We start from the raw sequence: 23,011 nt of genomic DNA, 5'->3' as shown, positions 1-23,011 counted from the left end.
CTTCTTCCCATCCTGACATGAGACTACACACTTTTGTATACTTTACTTGTGTCACACGTCTGCCTTGACACTCGTCTTCACCCACTTCACCCTGCCTGCACTCTCTTCCTCACTTCTCTTCTTCACTGTCCATTGATGTTTGACCCCAGGTATTTAAACTCATCCACTTTCCCCACATACTCCCTGCATCTTTCACAACCTGTAGTCATGGTTATTGTGATCATATAAAAGTAATTAAAATACCGAGAAATCAGAGAGGGTTACGAGATAAAACAAACAAAAACAATACATTGACTAAACCACATACCCCTATAGCAAATCGAACAATCTTTTCCTTCTCAGCTGAGGATGCTGCAGATTTCAGGCTGCCACGGTCATTAGATGCTCCATCAGTAATGACAATCAAGATCCTCTTCACATTTGATCTGGAACCATGTTCTGATGTGAAAATGTTGTTGCTGTCAAACCAAGAAAAAGTATCATATCATTACATTTGACAAGGAATTGTGTTTCATTTTTTTTAATAATATAAGATGTGCAGTGAACAGAATGTTGTCAGCTCTCTTGCAGAATCAAAGTTATAAAATGTTGCCACAAAAGTAAAACACAAATATTTCATATAAATAATTCACTCTAATTTGAGATACACTTTGCTTCACTATACAAAACCACAAATGAACTATAGTGAAGCACCATGATATTATCTGACTCCAGAGTTCTATCCAGGCAGGGGAACAACGTTCACTGTCACTCATTCAGAGTCACGTTTACAAATGAAGAACCCCAAAAAGTAGTTTATTCACTATTCATTTGGCAGTATGCACACTGACTGCTGGTTATGGTTCATATCTCGTCAGCATTATTTACAAAAATGATGACGAGAGAGCGGAGAGAAAGCATTTTTGCTCTGTGCCTGTTGGGCTCACATGCGCCCCCTATAGTACGGCAAGGTAGTGTCTGCCTTTTCACTGGGGTTTTATGTCCCATCGGCCAGACGAAATATGTCACACACATTCATTAATGATAATAGCCAGACATCCCTGGTAGCATCACATTAGCACTTACACCACATATTTGATGGCTTTAGCTGTGTAAGTTCCTCCCTGTAGTTGAAGAATATTATCAATTCTCGTCTCCCAATTACCAGATGAGAAAAAATTGTTGAAGTAAAAGTGGACCTGGGGTTCAAATGAGAACTGTGCAACAGCAAACTGTGAAAAAAAGAGAATCAGAAAAATAGAGCAATTATTTAGCAGTTATGGAAACAATTATTGACTTTAAACACTGAACAAAAGATGAATGCATTCTGTCAACAATGACATGGTCCTTCACCTGTGCATCTTTTCCCACAAATGGGCGAACCAAGTTTTTCACAAACTGCTTCATTTTTATAAAATCACCCGAAGATACGCTGCCTGAGCCGTCAAGGAGAAAAGCAATATCAGCTTGTGTTCGGCAGTCTGTCAAAGACAAGATCCACAGATGAGAACAATTCCCAACTCCAGTTTAGAAAGCCTCACTCTCAGCCCCAAAAGGCCAGTTCCTAAGAAGAATTCAGTCAACAATATCATAATATTTGCAGCATTATCTGAGCATTAGACAGCCTTTTACAACAAAAACCCAAAGGTTGTGAACTGCCCTCCCTCACACGTCAAATTCCATTGAGGAAAACAGCATTTTAATCTTGCAGGGAAATTTGATCAAGTTTGTGTCACTTTGGTTAATTTGAAGGAGGAATTCCAAACACCAAATCCACAAAATAACTAAATGACTAAATACCTTTGTGATGTCATTTGATTTTCTCTATGGAATTTGCTGTTGGAGAGCAATTTACAAAGCAAAACAAACTTCAGTGTCCAGTCAGAAAGGCTGACTTATGATATCATAGACATATGATTTATTATTTTGGTGTCTAGGTGAAGGGGCAAGCACAGTTAACCACAAAAAAACCCTTGACTAATCCTTCATTTGTGAAGATGTTGTTGGTGGTATTGTTGCTATGAAGCCAGCAAGAACTCATCAATTAGTTTAGTTGCTCATTTTTGTTTAACCCAGGGCTCAAATGATGTGTGTCTGTATCAAAGTGTGTGCAGTGGGATGAAGACAACATCACACCAACCTCGAGGAGAAGGAGGCACAAGGGGTCCAACACCATTAGAGCGTTCTATCTTAATGCATGCGCCATTGTACATGGTGATACTTGTGCAGTCCTTTGGGATGGTTGGTCCACATACCTGCTCATGAACAGATGACATGCTCATTTTAATGGATGCTGCTCAAAGACGCTTTACTTACATTAAAAGGTCATAAACCAAATACAAAATACACGTTTGAAATATAATAGATCATTTGTCAAATATAAACTATATTACAAAATATTTAAAAAATAGTTTATGTATGCACATGTAATACTGTAGAGCAGGCGTGTCCGACTCAAATGACCTGGGGGCCAATGAGAGTCTGGTCTGGTCGCGTCTAAGTGGGGAAACAACAACAGTAAAAATGCTTGTTTTTTTACTTCACACTAACCACAGATTTTTGATGCTAAATCAACCTATGAACATCAAAAACAGAGAAGTAAATCTAAAACTGTAATTAAAACACATAACTAGCTTATAAATATGTCATTTAGCACCAGACTCAAGAATAGAAGATTTCAATGAATGTGTGGGAAGGACGTTCTCTGGGACTAACCAAAAGAGGGTTTTTATCTGTGGTGATGTGAATATTGACTTACTCAACCCAAAACAAAATACGATGATTGATGACTTCACTAATATGATGTATACGATGGGCTTACAACCCCTCATTACACGTCCAAGCAGGTTCACAACACATAGTGCTACCCTAATTGATAATATTTTCACAAATATTATAGGGACAGGCATAACAAGAGGACTACTGATAAATGACATAAGTGACCACCTATCTAAACGATGTGATCAAAAACAACAACACAAAACCTAGCTACCCTCTCTACTTCAAGGATAATAACACGAAGGAAAATAACATGGAAATCATAGCAGAAAGATTTAATGAATTCTTTGTCAATGTGGGGCCGAATCTGGCAAAGAACATTCCTGATTCACTCCTTCACTGGGACCACTTTGATAAGGACAGAGACAGAAACCCCGTGGCCACGGTTTCGAAGATTATTAACTTCATAGTGAAGCAGCCGGCAGTTTGTGTCCCTGCTGGAGGAGCTGGACACACCTCTCCACTCAGCAGTGAGTTCTGGAGCCATTTGTCAGCTGTTTTTATGCAATCAAGTCCTTTCTGGCTGAAAAGGGCCAAACATTTCAAGAACTGGAGGACGAGAAGTGGATTGTGAAACTTCTGTTTGTGGTGGACATTATCGGACACCTGAACGGGCTCAATCTCAGACTGCAAGGTGCAGAACAAACTGTTTTGGACATGTTTGAGACATGGACGGCTTTTGTCGTAAAGCTGGCAGTGTTCTCAGGTGACATTTTCACCTCCACTAACACCTGAAAGAGCTGTCTTCCCAGCTCAACATCAGCACCGCTGAAATAACCACGTACATGTGTGAGCTGGGGCTTCACAGCGCTACATGTATGCGATGTGGATTTTAAAAAGGTACGGACCAATGTTCTCTTCTTGATCAAGCCTGACAGCTTTGATGGACATATTATTATTATTATTATTGTTGTTATTATTAAAATAATAATAATTATAATAATAATAACAATAATAATAATAACTAAGTGTTATTGTTGATAAAGGCACACTAGATGATGACATTTCAAACTGGTACTCCATGTCACAAAGGTTGCCGACCCCTGCTATAGCGGATCATACCCCAATCTTTCCTTCGTCATGACCCTCGGGTTACTAGGGGGACAATATTTTATTGGGATTTTTGTTGCTCTGTTTTCTTTAGGTTTAGTTTAATTGTTTCAATACACTCTGGACAGGTCATCAGTCCAGAGGGAGAGTGAGGTTAGAGCCCACAGAAGGAGTGAGGTTAGAGTTAGGGCCCACAGAAAGAGTGAGGTTAGAGTTAGAGCCCACAGAAGGAGTGAGGTTAGAGTTAGGGCCCACAGAAGGAGTGAGGTTAGAGTTAGAGCCCACAGAAGGAGTGAGGTTAGAGTTAGGGCCCACAGAAGGAGTGAGGTTAGAGTTAGAGCCCACAGAAGGAGTGAGGTTAGAGTTAGAGCCCACAGAGGGAGTGAGGTTAGGGTTAGAGCCCACAGAAGGAGTGAGGTTAGAGTTAGAGCCCACAGAGGGAGTGAGGTTAGAGTTAGAGCCCACAGAAGGAGTGAGGTTAGGGTTAGAGCCCACAAAAAGAGTGAGGTTAGAGTTAGAGCCCACAGAAGGAGTGAGGTTAGAGTTAGAGCCCACAGAAGGAGTGAGGTTAGAGTTAGAGCCCACAGAAGGAGTGAGGTTAGGGTTAGAGCCCACAGAAGGAGTGAGGTTAGAGTTAGAGCCCACAGAAGGAGTGAGGTTAGGGTTAGAGCCCACAGAAGGAGTGAGGTTAGAGTTAGAGCCCACAGAAGGAGTGAGGTTAGAGTTAGAGCCCACAGAAAGAGTGAGGTTAGAGTTAGAGCCCACAGAAGGAGTGAGGTTAGAGTTAGAGCCCACAGAAGGAGTGAGGTTAGGGTTAGAGCCCACAGAAAGAGTGAGGTTAGAGTTAGAGCCCACAGAAGGAGTGAGGTTAGAGTTAGAGCCCACATAAGGAGTGAGGTTAGAGTTAGAGCCCACAGAAGGAGTGAGGTTAGAGTTAGAGCCCACAGAAAGAGTGAGGTTAGAGTTAGAGCCCACAGAAGGAGTGAGGTTAGAGTTAGAGCCCACAGAAGGAGTGAGGTTAGAGTTAGAGCCCACAGAAGGAGTGAGGTTTGGGTTAGAGCCCACAGAAGGAGTGAGGTTAGAGTTAGAGCCCACAGAAGGAGTGAGGTTAGAGTTAGAGCCCACAGAAGGAGTGAGGTTAGGGTTAGAGCCCACAGAAAGAGTGAGGTTAGGGTTAGGGTTAGAGTTAGAGCCCACAGAAGGAGTGAGGTTAGAGTTAGAGCCCACAGAAGGAGTGAGGTTAGGGTTAGAGCCCACAGAAGGAGTGAGGTTAGAGTTAGAGCCCACAGAAGGAGTGAGGTTAGAGTTAGAGCCCACAGAAGGAGTGAGGTTAGAGTTAGAGCCCACAGAAGGAGTGAGGTTAGAGTTAGAGCCCACAGAAAGAGTGAGGTTAGAGTTAGAGCCCACAGAAGGAGTGAGGTTAGAGTTAGGGCCCACAGAAGGAGTGAGGTTAGGGTTAGAGCCCACAGAAGGAGTGAGGTTAGGGTTAGAGCCCGCAGAAGGAGCGAGGTTAGAGTTAGAGCCCACAGGAGTGAGGTTAGGGTTAGAGCCCGCAGAAGGAGCGAGGTTAGAGTTAGAGCCCACAGAAGGAGTGAGGTTAGGGTTAGAGCCCGCAGAAGGAGCGAGGTTAGAGTTAGAGCCCACAGGAGTGAGGTTAGGGTTAGAGCCCGCAGAAGGAGCGAGGTTAGAGTTAGAGCCCACAGAAGGAGTGAGGTTAGGGTTAGAGCCCGCAGAAGGAGCGAGGTTAGAGTTAGAGCCCACAGAAGGAGTGAGGTTAGAGTTAGAGCCCGCAGAAGGAGCGAGGTTAGGGTTAGAGCCCACAGAAGGAGTGAGGTTAGAGTTAGAGCCCACAGAAGGAGTGAGGTTAGAGTTAGAGCCCGCAGAAGGAGCGAGGTTAGAGTTAGAGCCCACAGAAGGAGTGAGGTTAGAGTTAGAGCCCGTGCACAGTAATAGTGGTCAATAGTGCAGGTATTTTGAGTATTTCAGCAGGAGCTTCCCTGTACTTACCCATTTATTTACTAGTTGTAATGACTCAATCATATAGAATTAACACATAAAACAGACGCTTTTGAAACTTCATGTTCCTTTTTCAACAGAAAAAGTGAAGTTGTGTTAATAGTGAACTGTTAATTCTGTGCACTAAAGTCCATTGGGAAGCAGAAGTTGATGAACTTCTGCCTTCATCAGTAAGCTCAGATGTGTTTAATAACTCACCAGAGTTGATTGTGTGTCAGGGTCACTCGTCATTGTCAAACCAAGGGACATGTTGACTGCATATTCTGGCACTGAATAAAAACATGAATGTAAAGAAAATACATTTGAAACGTGTGTTTTTCCAGATATTCCAGTCAAGACATTCAAGATGAATAGTCTCCTACCTTGAATCTGCAGCTTTTGAAAGGAAGCAGGTGAGCACCTGTATATTTGCCCTCTTCCAAATGGTGAGTACTGTGCAAGCGGAGCACTGACGAGCAAGCTGAGGAATTAAAACCAGGAACAGACGTGAACTTTGACCTGACTTTTCTCCCCTCTGACATGAAAACATGACATCTGACTTACTCCGACCGTCTTTGCACCACCTTGTAGCCAAACTCTGCAGCGGCATGACTCCATGACTTCCAGGCCACGGGATCAATATTGAAACAAAGTCCTGTTTTTAACACTTACAAATGACAAAAGACAATATTGTGAAGCGATTTAAAGCAAGATAATGATAATTCAGGTTTTATACACTGATTGTACTGAACAGGAAACACAGATGCTCACTGTTGCTGAAAACATGGCTGCCAAAATGTTCAGCAAATAAATTCTACAATATATTTTTATTTGATTGTATTCACTTTTTTGCTACTTTATCTTGCTGGTAGACAAGAAACTGAAGTTAATGAAGAAGGCAGCAGTCGACCAGGAGCCAGTGAGCTCTAAAGAGTAGACTAAACATCGCCCTCCACAGTTCAAAGTTGTGAATCACAATTGTTCCTGACCCTTGAGACCTAACTGTCGTTTTTACCCTTAATCAACTAAAAAGCAGATCTATTTAAATATGTCTCATATATTTCAAAAAAGAACTGTTGTTTTAGTTCAAACTAAATCCATCAGCACTTAAGTTCGACTCCTTCACCTCTGAATTTGTCAGTCTCTCTCCAGTTTCCACCTCCCTGCTGCTGCTGCTGCTGCTGAAATCTCACAACTCATCCTTATTGTGGATAGAACTATAAATGTTGTTTTATTTTATTTTTCAATTCCATTTCAGATATGATAAAATCCTCAAGTATATGTATTCTCCCACACTACACCTCTCCTCCGCTCCCTTCACTGGCTTCCTGTAGCTGCTCGCATCCGCTTCAAGACTCTAGTGCTTGTGTTCCATGCTACAAACGGATCCGGTCCAGCCTACATCCAGGACATGATCAAAACCTACACCCCAGACCGCCCACTTCACTCTGCATCGGCAAACCGGCTCGCTGCCCCCTCACTGAGAGGATCGCAGAGGCATTCGCAGAACTCGAGACTGTTCACTGTCCTAGCTCCCAAATGGTGGAACGAACTCCCCATCGACATCCGGACAGCAGAAAGCCTCCACATCTTCCGCCGCCGACTAAAAACACATTTCTTCTGACTCTACCTCGACTCAGACAACGAACAAAAAAACAAAAACAAAAAAAAAAAAAAAAAAAACGTATACATCGCACTTATGACTAGCACTTCATAGTTTGGTTTACTTGAAGCTCTTACTTACTTCTAGCTCTTATTTGTACCCAAATGTTTAAATGCACTTATTGTAAGTCACTTTGGATAAAAGCGTCTGCTAAATGACATGTAATGTAATGTACTGTAATGTAATATGTTTGTCTTCTTCATCTAGTCTTTTCTAAAAAAAACCTGAGATACCTGCAGCTAGATTTGTGTGACTTGTTCTCCACTGCATGTGTTACTTTCAGTGACTTTAGAGATGACAGTAACACAGTTGACAGCACACGTACTGGGGTGTGAACTGTGTTACTGTCATGGTCACGGTCACCAGTATGCAACAGAGAATTGTGAAGTCTCAACTCGAAAGAAGAAAATAACCTTTTCATTACTTATATTGCAAATAATTCATAAATATGTACAGCCACAAGTTTTTAATGATTTTTATATTTTTATTTTACACTCAGTGACCTCATTAGAATGTTAAGAGTTAATGTATGTACATATTTATATCAAACATACAAATAACTGCTTTGAAAATATATACCTGGGGATGTATGTTATTTTTATATAAGTATAATAATTGTTTCAAATACATTACATGGTCATGTCGCAGTGCATGGGCTATGATTTCATATTTAAAAGGAGAAAGGCTGTTTTGTTTGTGTGTGAAAATAACGGTGCTCTATATGGAAACACAGTGTGTTCAGCAACATAACAGGACGTCGTGTTTACTTACAGACACTCTCAGAATGTTTATGTTTGACTTACTTTACTTTGGAAAAACGAAGCACATAGTTGTGTTGTGTTAGCATGAAGCTCTAAAACTGCCTGCTTGTGGTTTCAGTCTTGCTTCAGCTGCATCGGTTGCATCAGACTAACAGTTTTTTGCGTGTGTGTTTTTATCTGTGAGGAGCAAACACTACAACACTGTGACCTCTCATGTAGCACACATACAGTAAATGAGGTTTATTTACATATAATGTTTATCACACACTTTTAAGTGAATAAGCACATGTTCATGTGATGATAAATGCTGCTAGTGTTGTTATTAAGATAATGAATGGGGGTATTTACCCTATAAATATGATGATAAATTCTAATAAACACCATCAGAAATGTAAATGATGTATTAACTGACTTAAAGCAGAAAACAAAGAGTTCTTACCTGACAGGAAAACTATTATTGTCCAGTCCATTGTGTTTCCCCTGTGGAAGAAAAGGACTAAAAGTATGATTTAGTATCTGAGTATAAATGCATGAGCAGAGGATGAGGGGCAACTGCTGTGAAAGAGGAAGATGTAGAAATTTGCTCAAACCCAAAAGTAGCCAGTTAAAGGAACTGGTGTGTAGGAGGGGTTTTGTTTTCCATGGTCACATCACTGCTGTCACTGCACTCCGGAAGCATGTGTAGTGTTTTATGTAGTGTTTTCATTTATTTGTAAGTGGGTTCATTACAATTAAAGATCAATATATATTCAAAAATAAAAGTTTCCCTCTGTAGGGTGGATATGGGAAGGTTTTTGGTCCGCCATAACGCCATGTTTACACTCAATGTACATTTTTACCACCTTATTACATATGTATATTTATATATATATGTAAATAATTTCCTTCCTACTTGTATTACTGACTTGTATATTGTTTGTTTGTTTATTATTTATTGTTGAACTGCTGTAACGCCGTTTTCTCTCCACTGTGAGATAAATAAAGCTGTCTTATCTTATCTTATCTTAACAGAGAAGTAGTTATAACATAAACACAGAAGTCATTCATTCATACCATAACATTTTGAAAGATGGGAATTTATTTTGTCACGAGGTGTAACAATAAATACAATGTAAATGGTTCATTGTAAATCTGTTTTTCTTGGCTTCAACACTTTGGATCATGTGACAGCGTGAGGTGAGAGGACCAGCAGCTGCCACGGCTCGGTTGTGCCGCTGCCTGTTCTTCGCGTTATAAAGTGCAGTTTAAAAAACCTACAGGGCTATGTAATCGTACACATATTTATAAAATTATAATCTTTGCAGAAATGAATCGTTTTGTTAGATATTAGATTATTAGACCTATTATTCAATAAGTATTAAGTTTGAAGTGACCGCACAGATCTGAAGTGAATGAGGGCAATTTCTTTGAAAGTGTCTTGAATATTATTTGTAAATGAGTTCTTTCTTAAAGTGAAATATTATAAAGTTTTTTGTAATGATCCAATCGAAAATGAGTCCAGAATATCATCACATGATGGTCCTATTTATTTTTGTTTAACCGTACATTTGCAAAAGGTACATTTGTCGTTCACATCTGGAATATATTTGTTCAGTTCTATCTATGTATCATTCCACTGTGATCAGTGTGATCAGTGCAGCTCTATCCAGCAGCTGTTATTTGTTTTGACTCATATCTCAGGTTCATAATAATCTTCCTTCACCCCTAAAACACGTCATGGCTATGGGATCTAATGTAAAATTCACTGTTGCAATGTAATAAGGTTATAAAACCTTATTATATACTACACTACTCTTTAAAAGGTCCATCATTGTCTCAAATAACTGTTTCATAAGCAGAATGTTGTTAAACCAATGAATTCACTTCTTTCTATGGATATTTTGCATTATTCTTTAAAAATTTCTACTACAAACTAACTTGATATGTAACATCAGTAAACATTCACTTGAGTTCATTTTAAGGAGTTCCAGCTCGTCTTTTGGGCCACACGGTGGTGTAGTGGTTAGCACTCTCGCCTTGCAGCGAGAAGACCCGGGTTCGAGCCCCGGTTGGAACAAGGGCCTTTCTGCATGGAGTTTGCATGTTCTCCCCGTGTGTGCGTGGGTTCTCTCCGGGTTCTCCAGCTTCCTCCCACAGTCCAAAAACATGCAATGTGGGGATAGGTAAATTGGACACTCTAAATTGACCATAGGAGTGAGTGTGAGAGTGAATGGTTGTTTGTCTGTCTCTGTATGTGGCCCTGCGATGGACTGGCGAACTGTCCAGGGTGTACCCCGCCTATCGCCCGATGTAGCTGAGATTGGCACAGCACCCCCCGCGACCCTCTGGTGGAGGATAAAGCGGTAGATGATGACTGACTGACTGACAGCTCGTCTTTTTTTTGTTTCCGATTATGTTATTCTTATTATTATTTATTAATTTATTTAATGTATTTATTATTTTGTTTAGATTATGTTATTGTTATTCTTATTTATTTAATTTATTTAATGTATTTATTATTTTGTTTAGATTATGTTATTCTTATTATTATTTATTTAATGTATTTAATGTATTTATTATTTTGTTTAGATTATGTTATTCTTATCATTATTTATTTAATGTATTTATTATTTTGTTTAGATTATGTTATTCTTATTCTTATTCTTATTTATTTAATTTATTTAATGTATTTATTATTTTGTTTCGATTATGTTATTGTTATTCTTATTTATTTAATTTATTTAATGTATTTATTATTTTGTTTAGATTATGTTATTCTTATTATTATTTATTTAATTTATTTAATGTATTTATTATTCTGTTTAGATTATGTTATTCTTATTATTATTTATTTAATTTATTTATTTAATGTATTTATTATTTTGTTTAGATTATGTTCCCAGTGAGAGGACAGCAGCCCTCTCTTGGTCAGGAACGAGGTCGTGGAAACCAGAGATAGGACACAAATATGCAGAGACTCGAGGTTCAGGCAAATTCCAAAAACGTTTAATCAGTCCAAGTCAGTTGACAGGAGCTCAGTCCAAACAGGCAGAGGTAACAGAATCACAAGGCAAGAGACGAGGTCGTAATAATCAGGCAGGTAAGGGTCCAAGCACGGGAAGACAAGAACTGAGACTAGGTACGTGGGACAAGAGTGCTGGAACGCGAGACAAGGCTACAAATAAACTGGCGACAAGACGAGACACAGAGATTAGGGAGTAAGTACATGCAGGTGCGCAGCAACAATCAGACGAGAAGGGGGCGGGGCAAACGGGAACCTGAAACAGAGACAGGGGTCAGTGCTCACAAAATAAAACAGGAAGACAACACAACAAGAGGCAGACAAACCAAACCATGACACTCTTATACACTGCAGTCAGAATCTGACCTAAACCACCTGTCAAATGGTCTTCACAAGCCGCAGAAACTTTCCACGACTGTTTCTGGGTTGATGGACGATATCAACACGTACGCTGACACTGTGACATCCTATATTCATTTCTGTGAGAGTGTGTGTATTCCTGTTTATAATAACAGAAAGAAGTGACGTTACTATGTAGGAAGAAGCATGATGCATTTAAACATGGTGACATGGTTCAATACAAATTGCTGAAATACGAATTTCCGGAGCTGTGGTCAAAGCTGAAGCTTCCTAAATCTAAATCTTATACTTTGTTAATCCCTTTAGGGAAATTATATCTCTGCATTTAACCCTTTGACCTGGGGGGGACTTGAACTGGCGACCTTCCAGTTACAAGCCAAGTTCCCTTTCCTACAAAGTAATCCATCACAGGCTATAGAACTAAGCACCGTGTTGTAGACAGCGATCGATCCCTCCCTCCCTGGGAGGCTCAATGACTTTGTTTGAGTCCCCGTCTTTAAGCACAGAACTGACTCTACACCCACTGTCTCAGAACACGACGTCAGAACCCTGCTTCGCCAGCTCAACACCAGGAAGGCAGCAGGGCCTGACGGTGTGACGCTCCCTGCTCTCCCTTCCATTTTTAACTCAGCTGTGATCATACCAGACAACATGACTATAGGCCTGTTGCCTTTACTTCAGTTATTACTGGTGTGCAAACATCTGTGGAGCATCACTCTTGATCTTTACCAAGTTGCCTACAGAGCCAACAGAAGTGTGGAGGATGCAGTGTGATGCAGTGTCCCTCTGTGTGCACCCCATCCTCCAACACCTGGAATCCAGAGGATTTTAGTTCTGCATTCAACACCATCATCCCTGTGAAATTGCTACACACTTTACAGGAACTGGGGGTCAACTCATGTCTATGCAAATGGTTCTATAGCTTTCTATGTGACAGAAAACAGGTGGTAAACATTCATCACCTCCTCTGTCGTTCACACTCTGACTCTGTATTGTTATTTAAGTTTGCAGATGACACATCTGTGGTAGGACGCTAATAACATCGAAACTGTTTACTGCAGTGAAGTAGAGGAGCTAGGAAGGTGGTGTGAGAACAACAACCTCAGCCTTAACATTTCTAAAACTAAAGAGCTGGTTGTTGATTACAGAAAGGAGACCACTCCCCTCCTCCCTCTCTCCATCAATGGAGAAGCAGTTGAGAGGGTCACCTCCACCCATCAATCCCTATCATGGGAGCTCAACACCAGTCTTATAATCAGCAAGTGCCACCAGCGACTCTACTTCCTGCGACTCGAATTCCGGGTCAGTCAACCAACCATGACCCACTTCTATAAGTCTACAATGGCAAATTGTATTGTCTTTTATTATATTTTACTGTATTTTATTATATTTTATTGTCTTTTATTATATTTTACTGTATTTTATTATATTTTATTGTATTTTACTGTATTTTATAATATTTTATTGTATTTTATTATATTTTACTGTATTTTCTTATATTTGACTGTATTTTATTATATTTTAATGTATTTTATTATATTTTATTGTATTGTATTATATTTTACTGCATTTTGTTATATTTGATTATATTTTACTGTATTTTCTTATATTTTACTGTATTTTATTATATTTTAATGTATTTTATTATATTGTATTGTATTTTATTATATTTTACTGCATTGTGTTATATTTTATTATATTTTACTGTATTTTCTTATATTTTTACTGTATTTTATTATATTTTACTGCATTTTGTCATATTTTATTATATTTGACTGTATTTGACTGTATTTTCTTATATTTTACTGCATTTTGTTATATTTGATTATATTTTACTGTATTTTCTTATATTTGACTGTATTTTATTATATTTGAATGTATTTTATTATATTGTATTGTATTTTATTATATTTTACTGCATTGTGTTATATTTGGCTGTATTTTATTATTTTTTTACTGTATTTTATTATATTTGACTGTATTTGATTATTTTTTACTGTATTTTATTATATTTTATTGTATTTTATTATATTTGTACTGCATTTTGTTACATTTGACTGTATTTTGTTACATTTGACTGTATTTGACTGTATTTTGTTACATTTGACTGTATTTGACTGTATTTTCTTATATTTTACTGTATTTTCTTATATTTTTACTGTATTTTATTATATTTTACTGCATTTTGTCATATTTTATTATATTTGACTGTATTTGACTGTATTTTCTTATATTTTACTGCATTTTGTTATATTTGATTATATTTTACTGTATTTTCTTATATTTGACTGTATTTTATTATATTTGAATGTATTTTATTATATTGTATTGTATTTTATTATATTTTACTGCATTGTGTTATATTTGGCTGTATTTTATTATTTTTTTACTGTATTTTATTATATTTGACTGTATTTGATTATTTTTTACTGTATTTTATTATATTTTATTGTATTTTATTATATTTGTACTGCATTTTGTTACATTTGACTGTATTTTGTTACATTTGACTGTATTTGACTGTATTTTGTTACATTTGACTGTATTTGACTGTATTTTCTTATATTTTACTGTATTTTCTTATATTTGACTGTATTTTCTTATATTTGAATGTATTTTATTATATTGTATTGTATTTTATTATATTTTACTGCATTGTGTTATATTTGGCTGTATTTTATTATTTTTTTACTGTATTTTATTATATTTGTACTGCATTTTGTTACATTTGACTGTATTTTGTTACATTTGACTGTATTTGACTGTATTTTGTTACATTTGACTGTATTTGACTGTATTTTCTTATATTTTACTGCATTTTCTTATATTTTACTGCATTTTGTCATTTTTGTTTTTTAAATAAAGTTTTGTTTATTCACACGCTGTCGGCACAGCGCTATAAACACAAACCATTGAGCATCTTATGGGTGATGTGATGACTGCGTGGTTGCCACTTCATCACGACCCGTATGTTCAGACAAGTCCAAAACTAAAACATTTCTCCTTTTGGTTTTACTTCCTTTTGTGGAAAAAGAGGCCCATCACAGCAGCGAGGTAGCAGATTTCCACCCCTGAGAGTTTTAAAACCACAGACTTTACATGGTATGTTTGTTCCTAATATTGTTACATAAGGGTGTGAAATAAAAAATTCAGAAAGCAGAAGTAAGTCCGATTATTAAACACAGTGACACAGCTTTTTCTTTTTTTTCTTAATCTTCTTGTCACAACTCTGCATGTTGAGTCACTCAGCCCCTGAACAGGAAGTGAGCCTGCTTCACCACCGCTGCTCACAGACGATTAACTATGAGCAGCAGCCACACACACACACACACACACACACACACACACAGTCACTGTGACCATCACCACTGCAGGTGCCTTATTTCACAAAACCTAAATGTCTTCACCCATCTGACTGAGAAATTTGAAACATATGAAGCAACGTCACAATGTGCGACTTTGACCTTTGCTGAGCACACTTTGAACCTTCACTGCAAACCAAAGGCAACAGTAAAAGGTCAAGGAAAGGTCAAGAATTAGTGCACCATGTTGCTATGTCTGGATTGGATTTCTAAGGGCAGGTTGGCAATGTTGTCCCATGCTCCACTGTGTCTGTGTACGTGCATGAGAGAGAGATTGAGAAACTTATACTCTTTCAAACGCCCTCTGGAAAGTGTATTAAATTAAATACATCATTTATTTACTTATATATAAATAATATATGAAGTCTGCATGTATTCCCTACAGCATAAAGCTGTAAAAGGCCTTAAACATGGCTGTGCAGGGTTGCATCGATATGCAGTTCTCCGTGAAATCATGGCTGCCCATGGAGACACCAGGAAAAACAGAGTTTGAGCAACTTAACAAAAGGCTCACCACATAAAATCACACACATTAAGCAAACTGAAGTTTCTACATCATCCCTCACTTCTTGCACCAACGTCTAGAGAGGAAATGTGTGTTTTTAGCTCATGAGGACTCATGCAGGATCTGCTGGTCTACTGCTGCCTCTTTTGGCAAGTTTTTGTTCCTCAGGTGAATCTGAAGGATGAGTTTTAAACACCACCAACACAAGGCTGTCTCGTAGACTTCAGCATGTATAGATTATATTAGGTGAGTGTTTAAACATCCTTTTTAAAAGGATTTCTGTGGATTCTCTTTCTTCCCTTCCACCTTTTTGCAGAATAAGTTGATAAAACATCATCGCACGTCGTTCCTCGGTCTCTTTGTCCAGCGCTCACTGAAACACTCTTTGCCCTTTGAGTGAGTGTCCACTCCCAGGCTCCTCCAGCTCCAGTCCCTCTGAATGTCACAGGCCAGCTCTGGTTGCGTTCCTGTTCTTTTTATAGCCGGGCAGCTGAAATGTGAGGGGTCACAATGGGAGGATAAATTCAAGGGCCAGCCGGCTGCAGCGGTGTCGCAGACGAAGGCCAGAGTCTCTCCCGTTCTCTCTCTTCTCTCAGCTGTCCTCCTAAACTAAAGGTAAAGAGCCAAATGCAGTATTTGTTTGTTGTGCAACTTGTGAAACAATTGTGTTCTCTCAGCGCATGACGTGCATGTCATATTTATTGTTTTACTTACATCAAACAGACATTTTCAACAATAATCAATGCTGTTAATGCTGTTGTTGACTGTTATGTAACTATACCAACCACCAAAACTGTACAATTCTATTCTATTCTATCACTGTGACCTTCGACCTTTAGTAATGTCATTTAAAACTGACACAGTTATTTTCCATGGCTTTAATCAAAAGTCTGCTGACCTGCCTCAACATTAAGACACAGCTTCAATGTCATATATAGGGTTGTCACACATCTCACTAACTGCTGCAAATGTGTGTGTGTGATGAAACATTTCCATTGCATTGCAGTCAGCAGTGACTGATTATTTTTCAGGTCATATTTCTAAATATACCCGCGTCGTGCGCGTTACTAAGCTTCCTGTTTGCAGGGTGCAGGGTGTGAAGCAGCACAACTCACATTTACATCACACATTTTCTTAATCAGAAATGGTGCTTTTATGCCCCATGCAGTGTGGAGCCTGTGTATATTTATCCTGGCCTATTATTAGGTTGAAACATGGCGGGGAAGGGAGGGGGGAGTGATAGAGGAACAGGGAAGGATCCCAAAGGTCAGGGATAAGAGGATAGAAAATAGAACAGAGCAGAGGAGAAGAGTGGACACACCTCTGACTCTGGATCCCTCGTGTGGCGACACATTGTGTGCCTCTTGTCACTGTCACTGGTTAAAGCTGCAACAGCTGCAGATCTGTTAAACAAGGGCAGGAGGGAGGGGGCGGGGCACCTTCAATCCAAAACAACAGAAATACAGTGTTAAACATGGTTACTTATAAAGCAGTGTCACATGTGTAATGTTTCCTCATTAAGTCAATTCCTCTTTTTAAATGCAGAGTCAGGATGCCTCACGCATATCCCTTCCTCACTCCTGAGCAGAAGAAGGAGCTCAGTGATATCGCTCATAGGATTGTTGCTCCCGGCAAAGGAATCCTCGCCGCAGACGAGTCCACCGGTAAAGACTTTTAAGGAAATTTCATTTTGGTGGTTTTATCACAACCAGATGTATACCTGAGGTTAATAGTATTATAATGCAAATGCATACATGTACCACCTCTGCATACATGTACCATCTCTGCATACATGTACCACCTCTGCATACATGTACCACCTCTGCATACATGTACCATATCTGCATACATGTACCATCAGTGGAATGCTTGCAGGGAAAACTGTTCAAGGAAAGAGTCATAAAAACAATAAGAAAATCAATGCAGATAAAAACTCGTCCTAGTATCTGCAGATTGTCAGAGATGGAGAGATTCTGTTGTGTATGAAACAATGCTGTAGTGTTTTAGAAGGGACAACTGAAGTAATGCCATTTGAAAGTGTGTTTAGCGTCGCCCTAATTTAAATGCTCCTCTGGTGACATCTGCTTCCTCCAGGCAGCGTGGCCAAGCGCTTCCAGAGCATCAATGCTGAGAACACAGAGGAGAACAGGAGGTTGTACCGCCAGCTCCTCTTCACCGCTGACGACCGCGTCGCCCCCTGCATCGGTGGTGTTATTCTCTTCCATGAGACCATGTACCAGAAGACTGACGGTGGCAAAGTCTTCCCCCAGCACCTCAAAGACAGGGGCATGGTGGTGGGCATCAAGGTTGACAAAGGTGTCGTTCCCTTGGCCGGAACCAATGGCGAGACAACCACCCAGGGTGAGAACAAACAGATGTAAACAGATGCATCCGATTTTTTGCCTCTGTGTCGAGCTTACCTTCCCCGTCCTTCACAGGTCTCGATGGTCTGTATGAGCGCTGCGCCCAGTACAAGAAGGACGGTGCCGACTTTGCCAAGTGGCGCTGTGTGCTGAAGATCACGCCCACCACTCCCTCACGTCTGGCCATCATTGAGAATGCTAACGTCCTGGCTCGCTATGCTAGCATCTGCCAGATGGTAAGCTACATATGCTACTAAACCACATCAAAGAAGTGTCTATCTTGTGATTTTTTTATTAATAAAGATAGGCATGTTAGAAGACTACTATGCAAGAAAAGGTTTCATGTGCATCATGGTATCCCTCCACAGTTGTCTGTGTGCTAGCAATACAGGCAAATGAGAGGGCCACGCAAAGAAACGCTACATAAGTAGACCATATACAAAACATGGACATAGTTTGGGATGTCATGTGGATTGTCCATTTTTGAGTCATCTGCTACGAGACAACTATTGGACAATTTATAAAACTTTGCAAAAGATCATGCTCTATGAAAAAATACATAAAACTAGTGATTGCGACAATTAACTCAGGAAAATGCTAACTGCTGCTTCCATCCTACCTCATAGACTTAATGTCCATTCATATACTATCTATGGTCCACATTCCATCACAACTGTGGGAGAACCTTCTTGTTTTTATGATACAATGACTAACTGATGTCCCTGCCTTCCTCAGCATGGCATCGTGCCCATTGTTGAGCCTGAGATTCTTCCTGATGGCGACCACGACCTGAAGCGCTGCCAGTATGTGACTGAGAAGGTCCTGGCTGCCGTCTACAAGGCCTTGTCTGACCACCATGTTTACCTGGAGGGCACCCTGCTCAAGCCCAACATGGTTACCGCTGGACACTCCTGCTCACACAAGTACAGCAACCAGGAGATCGCTATGGCAACAGTCACTGCCCTGCGCCGCACCGTTCCCCCTGCCGTCCCTGGTAACCTGGATGCAGAAAACATTCTTCCATTTACTTGCATGCAACTTAAAACTACACATGCAAATTTATGACAATATTAAAGTGCTTTACTGAATGGTCTCCAGGATGATCTCTCAGTGAAGTGCATTACTTAACTCTCATCGTCCTGCACAGGCATCACCTTCCTGTCTGGTGGCCAGAGTGAGGAGGACGCCTCCATCAACCTGAACGCCATGAACCAGTGCCCTCTTCACAGACCCTGGGCCCTGACCTTCTCATACGGCCGTGCTCTGCAGGCCTCTGCCCTCAAAGCCTGGTGTGGCAAGAAGGAGAATGGAAAGGCATGCCAGGACGAGTTCATCAAGAGAGCTTTGGTATGTATGAATATCAATAAAAATGTCAAAATAAAATAGCTCATTATATAGATTGTTAGCATCAGCCTTTAATATTGGACCGTTCATCCAATAATACTGTCCCTCTCTTGGTACTTACAGGCAAACAGCCTGGCCTGCCAGGGTAAATTTGTGTCCGCTGGAGGAAGTGCTGCCGGTGGAGAGTCACTGTTTGTTGAAAACCACGCTTATTGAGCATGGACACTCAAGTTTCCCTCTCCACCTTCTTCCCACCATTATTACATCAGCACAGAGCAGGTCATGCGTTCTCTGAAACTGTCTCTCTGTATATTGGACAATCATACTTTAAAAGCGTCGCAGTAGAAAGCAAAAGATGATGAAGAAAAGACAAATCTTTCTTTTGGTTTGTTGGTGTGCTTGGAAACTCTGGAAAATGTTCTGCCTCCATTCCCTCACCATTTATTTTTAAGTACCTTTTTTGGGGTGAAGATTCCAACGCTGTTTTTACACAATGTATATTACTCTTTCCTTGGACTAATTCCATCAAGTGCACTGTACACTTTAGTACCATGGAATAAAGCATTTACCCTAACATCCTGCCTCAGTCCCCTTCAATTTTTCCTTATTGTGAAATTTGTATGCATCAATTTACACTTAAAATCCTACAGCTGTAACAAACACGGTGGTAAGTAACAGCCTTATTTTAAACAGGAAAAAACAAGGCAGGCAGTGTATAAACGCAGGCGCCGGATCGACATGAGAGGGAAATGTCCACTGAAAAAACTGACAAAAAATACTAGACGGGGAGGAGAGCTCAAAAGGGGTTGGAGTGGCTCAGTGGTACCCAATTCAATCAGTCCAATAAAGTCCGAGGTAAATTCTCCGCTGCTGGACACAGACACAATGTAAACGATTTCCTGCTCAGTTTTTGTGATGTCCTCAGATCCATCAAAAAGCAGCGCCCAACACATCAGTCATATTCCCGTATAGACTTCTTCCTGATTTCAGCAATACTAAAATGTAAAATTAAGAAGGTTTCCTATGATGCAATACTCCTGTCAGACCATGCCCCAAACTCTTTAATCTACTGTGATCCCAAATTGACTTGTGATCGTCCTAAATGGAGATTTAAAACGAAATGGCTTGCGGATACAGGCTTTGTTACCTTTCTTGACGAACAGATTAAATTCTATTTTGAAACAAATACAACAGAGACCTCAGGAAGTATCAGATGGGAAGCATTTAAGGCATTTATTAGAGGACAAATAATTAATATCACTAGCTCTAAAGCTAAGGAAACGTATAAGAAGACAAAATCACTAGAAACAAAAATAAAGAAATTAGAAGAAGAATACTATCAATCAGGATCTCAAGGTACTCACCAAGAACTACTTCTACTAAGAACGCAATATAATGAAATATCTTCAACAAAAGCTTTATCAGGTCTACTACGACTTAAACAGACATTCTATGACCAAGGTGAAAAACCTGGCAGGGTGCTAGCATGGCGCATCAAGCAAATGCAGAATGAAAGGCTAATAACTTCATTGAAAAATGGTAATAATGAAACTATTGTGGACCCAATTGAAATAAATGAAACCTTCAAGAATTTTTTTGAAAATCTGTATAGCTCAGAAATAGGTTTAAATACTTTAGAACTAAATAATTTTTTGGATCATATTCATATTCCCAGAATATCAGAAGAAATTAAAGAAGAACTAGAAAAAGATATAACTTTAATGGAATTATCTGTTGCCATTGACAATATCAAAGGAGGGAAAACCCCAGGGCCAGATGGGATACCTATTGAAATTTATAAAATGTTTAAACATAGACTTATGCCACCACTATTAGAAATGTTCATGGAATCTTTTCGAAATGGAATTCTTCCAGTATCCTTAAGAGGAGCTCTAATCACTTTGTTGCCAAAACCTGGCAAACCAAATAACAATTGTGAAAATTTTAGGCCAATCAGTCTTTTAAATGTGGATTTAAAAATTTTGAGTAAGATAATAGCCAGGAGACTTGAGAAAATTATTCCAAATATTATTGACAAAGATCAAAATGGCTTTGTAAAAAATAGGCAAGGCTTCTATAATGTTAGGAGAATACTAAATATATTGTTTGAAGAAAAGGGGGCAGCAGATACAGCATTACTGTCATTAGACGCGGAAAAAGCGTTTGACAGAGTGGAATGGTCATATTTATTTGAGATCCTTACACGTTTTGGTTTTGGAGAACATTTTAATAAGTGGATAAAACTACTTTATACAGAACCATATGCTGAAATCATAACTAATCGTAATATATCCAGATCTTTTAAAATACAAAGAGGATGTAGGCAAGGAGATCCCTTATCTCCTTTGCTGTTTATAATGTCTATAGAACCACTGGCAATAGCTATACGAATGCACCAAAACATAACAGGCATATTAGTTGGGCAACAGGAGCACCGTCTAGCTCTATTTGCGGATGACATAATAATTTTTCTGAAAAAGATGGAAACATCCATTCCTGAATTATTAGAACTCATCAATATATTTGGAAAAATCTCAGGATATAAATTAAACAAATCCAAATCATCAATTATGTTTCTAAACCAACTAGAAAGTAAAAACCCTCCTAATGTAGCTACTCAATTTAAAATTGTGGATTGCTTCACATACTTGGGTATCCAAATTGTCCCAAAACTTAAACATATTATAGCATGTAATTATGAACCATTAATGCAAGAAATTTCAAAATCACTGGATAGGTGGACACATATACCAATATCACTAATAGGTAAAATAAATATCCTTAAAATGAATATACTGCCTAAACTGTTGTATCTGTTTCAAAATCTTCCACTTCCTCCTCCAAGTAACCTGTTCACTCAACTAAAAAGATTGTTTATCAGATTTTTGTGGAATAATAAACGTCCCCGAACACGACTATCACTACTGTACTTACCTTTTGACAGAGGGGGACTGAAATGTCCCAACCCACTCTGGTACTATTGGGCAGCACAACTGAGAACATTGCTATTCTACTTCACAGAAAGAGATGCTCCTTTCTGGAAAGAAATGGAGGAACTCCAGCTAAGTCTGCCCCTCCCTACATACCTGTATTCAGCAAGCACTAAAATCCTTAAAAAGACTACAAAAAATCCTATTGTGAAAAACATGATTGTAGTGTGGCATCAAGTTAAAAAATATCTTAGAGAAACGTCCTCTCTCTCTGTCTTCAGCCCAATATGGAGGAATGACTCCTTCCCACCAGGAAAAGCAGACGGGGGATTTAAATCTTGGGTCATGAAGGGGCTGGGGAAAAAAGGAGATCTGTACAATGTGCAAAAGGTGCTGATGTCATTTGAAGAAATAGTTGATAAATTTCATATACCCCGTAATCATTTTTTCAAATATCTACAGTTAAAAAATTTCATTAGAACACAACAAAATCAAACATTAGATATCCCTGAAATGTCTGTTATAGAGAAACTAATGAATACGAATTGTTTAGGGAGGGGTCTAATTTCCAAAATGTATAAATGTCTGGTGGATGGATGTACAGAAACATCTATGGGACGGCTGGGGGCATGGAGAGAGGATCTACAGGAAAACATCTCGGTGGTTGAGTGGGAAGAGGCATGTGCTAAAGCACAATCAAGAACTACTAACACCCGCCTAAAATTACTGCAATATAATTGGTTGATGCGATCGTATATAACTCCAGAAAAGCTAAATAAATATAATAGTGCTATTCCTGATATTTGTATCAAATGTGAGAGGGAAAAGGGGACATTTTTCCATTGTATTTGGCAATGTACAGACATACAAAAATTCTGGCAAGAAGTAAAACAATATATTCAAAATATTTTACATATTCA

The 23,011-nt window shown here is 39.0% G+C and overlaps 2 protein-coding genes across 3 annotated transcripts in view; one reads left to right on the top strand and one right to left on the bottom strand.

Moving 5' to 3' along the window:
- LOC131448893 (integrin alpha-M-like) overlaps window positions 1–8,784 on the bottom strand; it is a 29,067-nt gene extending 20,283 nt beyond the window's left edge. The window contains exons 1-9 of one of the 2 annotated variants that reach the window (XM_058621687.1): window positions 8,666–8,784; window positions 6,367–6,469; window positions 6,186–6,283; window positions 6,022–6,092; window positions 2,120–2,234; window positions 1,333–1,460; window positions 1,179–1,211; window positions 1,066–1,103; window positions 308–458 (exon numbers count right to left, since the gene is read on the bottom strand). In XM_058621687.1, the coding sequence (XP_058477670.1) occupies window positions 308–458; window positions 1,066–1,103; window positions 1,179–1,211; window positions 1,333–1,460; window positions 2,120–2,234; window positions 6,022–6,092; window positions 6,186–6,283; window positions 6,367–6,469; window positions 8,666–8,696 (768 nt within the window). In that variant the 5' untranslated portion in view covers window positions 8,697–8,784. Of the gene's footprint in view, window positions 1–307; window positions 459–1,065; window positions 1,212–1,332; window positions 1,461–2,119; window positions 2,235–6,021; window positions 6,093–6,185; window positions 6,284–6,366; window positions 6,470–8,665 lie in introns of both variants that reach the window. The other variant, XM_058621685.1, reaches the window with a different exon arrangement.
- Window positions 8,785–15,959: 7,175 nt separating this feature from the next.
- aldoab (aldolase a, fructose-bisphosphate, b) lies at window positions 15,960–19,735 on the top strand. Its single transcript, XM_058621748.1, has 7 exons — window positions 15,960–16,069; window positions 17,000–17,118; window positions 17,549–17,815; window positions 17,893–18,053; window positions 18,553–18,811; window positions 18,965–19,164; window positions 19,285–19,735. The coding sequence occupies exons 2-7, from the start codon at window positions 17,007–17,009 to the stop codon at window positions 19,375–19,377; spliced, it is 1,092 nt and encodes a 363-aa protein (XP_058477731.1). The 5' UTR covers window positions 15,960–16,069; window positions 17,000–17,006; the 3' UTR covers window positions 19,378–19,735.
- The last annotated feature ends 3,276 nt before the right edge of the window (window positions 19,736–23,011 follow it).

This window comes from Solea solea, chromosome 21, assembly GCF_958295425.1.
Source record: "Solea solea chromosome 21, fSolSol10.1, whole genome shotgun sequence".
In the NCBI taxonomy this organism is placed as follows: domain Eukaryota; kingdom Metazoa; phylum Chordata; class Actinopteri; order Pleuronectiformes; family Soleidae; genus Solea; species Solea solea.
The sequence above is the reverse complement of the archived record's forward strand: the minus strand, read 5'-3'. Positions and strand labels throughout refer to the sequence as shown.

What these genes read in the sequence shown, in the direction of transcription:
- aldoab (XM_058621748.1), top strand. Translation starts at nt 17,007, where the DNA reads ATGCCTCACGCATATCCCTTCCTCACTCCTGAGCAGAAGAAGGAGCTC. An exon ending in TGGCGAGACAACCACCCAGG is followed by an intron (nt 17,816 to 17,892) that starts GTGAGAACAAAC and finishes CGTCCTTCACAG; the next exon opens with GTCTCGATGGTCTGTATGAG. An exon ending in AGTTCATCAAGAGAGCTTTG is followed by an intron (nt 19,165 to 19,284) that starts GTATGTATGAAT and finishes TGGTACTTACAG; the next exon opens with GCAAACAGCCTGGCCTGCCA.